Raw genomic sequence first — 2,718 nt, forward strand, 5'->3', positions numbered from 1 at the left:
GTACTCGGGCCAACGCCGCGTCTCACCCACGTGTTGGCTTCTCCCAGCCCCTGCTGTAGTCGACAATGAGGTTCTGACAAAGAGTTATAGCCGCGACTGCTGCTACAGGGATGACCTGGAAATGAAAGTGATGTGTACGGATTCGAGTTTCTGCGGATTGAGATTGTAGTAGAAGCAATGCATTAACCAAACCTCAATTCAAAACGGCCTTGTAGGAGCTTTAACGGAAATCTTTTCAACACACTCAATATTCTTTCTTTCAAAAGACATTTAATGATTGCATTGACTGGTAGGCCAGGGTCTGACGCTGTTTTCAGAGATGGAGTAGCTTATCAGGCTTTGGTGCCCATCACATCCATCACTCGCACTTCTTCCCACTGGCACAGCAAGAGAACACGTCGCCGCCTGGATTCTTAAACATCAAATGCCGGGGGCAGAGGTAGGGGGTGGTGGCTAAAGCAGACGCGCTGGGTGTTAGCGCATCCGGGAACATTGATGGTAGACGCTCGAGGTGGCCGTGAGCGGGGTCTCAACCTTCCAGCCATCCCAGTCTACAGGCCCGCCACCTCGGATTTTCTTCCTGAGCCAAGGTGGCGGTACTCCACCACAGGTCAACTTCTCAGTAACCAAGGTTAACTGCATGGATCTCCACCAGCCGATTTGGCGCAGGGTCAGCGAAGCTCCTATTCTGGCTTGCCCGTAGGCCCCGCCCACCGCTGTGCAGGTCCCGGCCTCGTCCCGGCCCCGCCCCGGCCCCGCGGCCCCGCCTCCCCACTTTCCAAGTCCCAGGGCGCGTTGCGCGGCCCGGGCCGGAAGTCAGCTAGTTCCTGGGTGTGTGTCTGTGTCTGGAAGCGACGCGCGGTCGGGACTAGCTCTGGGGATTCCCATCTCAGCCGGCACCACTATCACTGTCACCATCACACGGAGCCACTTTTAGTGGGGAGTGGACCCGGCCCATCGCCGGGCAGAGAAGATGTTGCCCCTGTCCATCAAGGACGATGAATACAAACCACCGAAGTTCAATCTGCTCGGCAAGATCTCGGGCTGGTTTAGGTGCGGGGTGCAGTGTTTGCGGGAAGGGGGGTGTCTGGCAGTGGGAAAGAAGGCCCAGACTTAAGGGTGGCGAAAGGCGAGGGAGGGACTGTCAGGACCCCTGTTCCCCTGCGTGAGGAAAGCAGCGTGTGGATTGGGGAGAAATCTTGAAAGGGAGACGCAGTTTCGGGGTCCAGGCTTCCCTTTGATTTTCCCGGTTTTCCCCACTTGTATTATGTCCAGGTCTATCTTGTCGGACAAGACGTCCCGGAACCTGTTTTTCTTCCTGTGCCTGAATCTATCTTTCGCTTTTGTGGAACTGCTCTACGGCATCTGGAGCAACTGGTAACCGACAGGGGAAAATGGTTGGGGCGGAAGCAAGCAGGGGGTGGGGGAGACGAAGCACTATTTGCTTAATGCCACGTAGCTCCTCATCAGGATCTGCAGGTCTTGGCATTGCCACCACCTTTGCTGCTGAATTGCTATCTCATCACCATAGCAATCTGGCATGGCTACTTCTAAGGTCCGGGTCCCATAAGGTGCAGTAGGCCCCCCCCCCCCCCCCGTGAGGCAAAAGTAACAGATCCCTACTTCTTTTGGCGGGTGGACAGTCTTTTACGTCTAACTTTGTACCTCTTAGCCTTGCCCTCTTGGAATTGGGAGAAAGTTGTTCCAGCCCCTCATCTTGAAAGCATGTGGGGGAGTGGCATTTGGATTTGACCCTTAAGATTTGGAGAAGGAGTATGTGAGATAATCTTGATTTGCTGTTAGGTCTTGAAATAAGGAAGGAGTTTATAAAAGGGATGCATAGAGGAATATGTGTGCTTGATTCTCTTCTCTCTTAAGTGCTCAAACTGTCCCAGGATTTTCCTCTGGTGTTGACTAATAAAAATTCCATTTAGTTTTCTAGCAGGCTAAATCTCTTGAGTTGATAATTTTTCGTGTCAGCTTTGGGTCTTTTTTGAAACTGCTTTGGGAAGAGTTATATCCACAGACTTAGGAAAATGAAGTACTATTATTTAGGTATTTGCTCTTGAATAACTTCAGATTTGTGAGATTGTTCACCTAACCACAAGGTCATGACAGCCCTTCTAGGTATACTGGTTTGTCTTTAGATTTCATAATCATATGAGCATCTGATGAAAGCCAACACTCAATTTTGTGTGAAACTTTAGGTGTTCCCTGAGATATATCTTAGACTCAGGTTATCAACCTCTGCTGCCTATGATTTATTTTGTATTAATTAGATAGAGAGCAGGAGAAAGAGGATAAAAGTCAGGAACCCGGACAGAAGAGCAGTTAGCCCCAGGGATACAGGAGAGGAGAGACAATTCAGGGACGCCCGAAGTAGCAAGAGGGAAGAGCAGGAGAAAGGGAATTAAAAGCCAGGAAGCCAGACAGAGGAACAGTCAGCCACAGGAACCCAGGTGGGGGTGATATGAGAGGTCTCCAACAGCAAGACAAACTTGTCAGTCGGTTTATCCTACTGTGGTGACATGTAGACGTGAGTTTTGAGGCTGAGCCTCTGGTGTTTAAAACCCAGCGAAATGCACCTGGTACACAGATAACAGCCCAGCTTATAGACTGAGACAGACTAGGAAGAAGGAAGAGGCTGTCCACTTCTCAAAGAATTGGCCAAGGAAAACCTTATGAATAGCAAAGAAACGCTGTTTGGTACATTACCGC

General features: G+C 50.6%; 1 protein-coding gene across 1 annotated transcript in view; it reads left to right on the forward strand.

Moving 5' to 3' along the window:
- The first annotated feature begins 973 nt into the window (after positions 1–973).
- The window catches only part of SLC30A7 (solute carrier family 30 member 7), a 103,222-nt gene continuing 101,477 nt past the window's right edge, over positions 974–2,718 (forward strand). Inside the window, exons 1-2 of the mRNA XM_042780306.1 lie at positions 974–1,053; positions 1,276–1,377. Coding sequence (XP_042636240.1) covers positions 974–1,053; positions 1,276–1,377 — 182 coding nt within the window. The remainder of the gene's footprint in view (positions 1,054–1,275; positions 1,378–2,718) is intronic.

The sequence above is a fragment of the Orycteropus afer genome, unplaced genomic scaffold (assembly GCF_000298275.1).
Source record: "Orycteropus afer afer isolate SDZICR_OR568_19922 unplaced genomic scaffold, OryAfe1.0 scaffold00033, whole genome shotgun sequence".
In the NCBI taxonomy this organism is placed as follows: Eukaryota; Metazoa; Chordata; class Mammalia; order Tubulidentata; family Orycteropodidae; genus Orycteropus; species Orycteropus afer.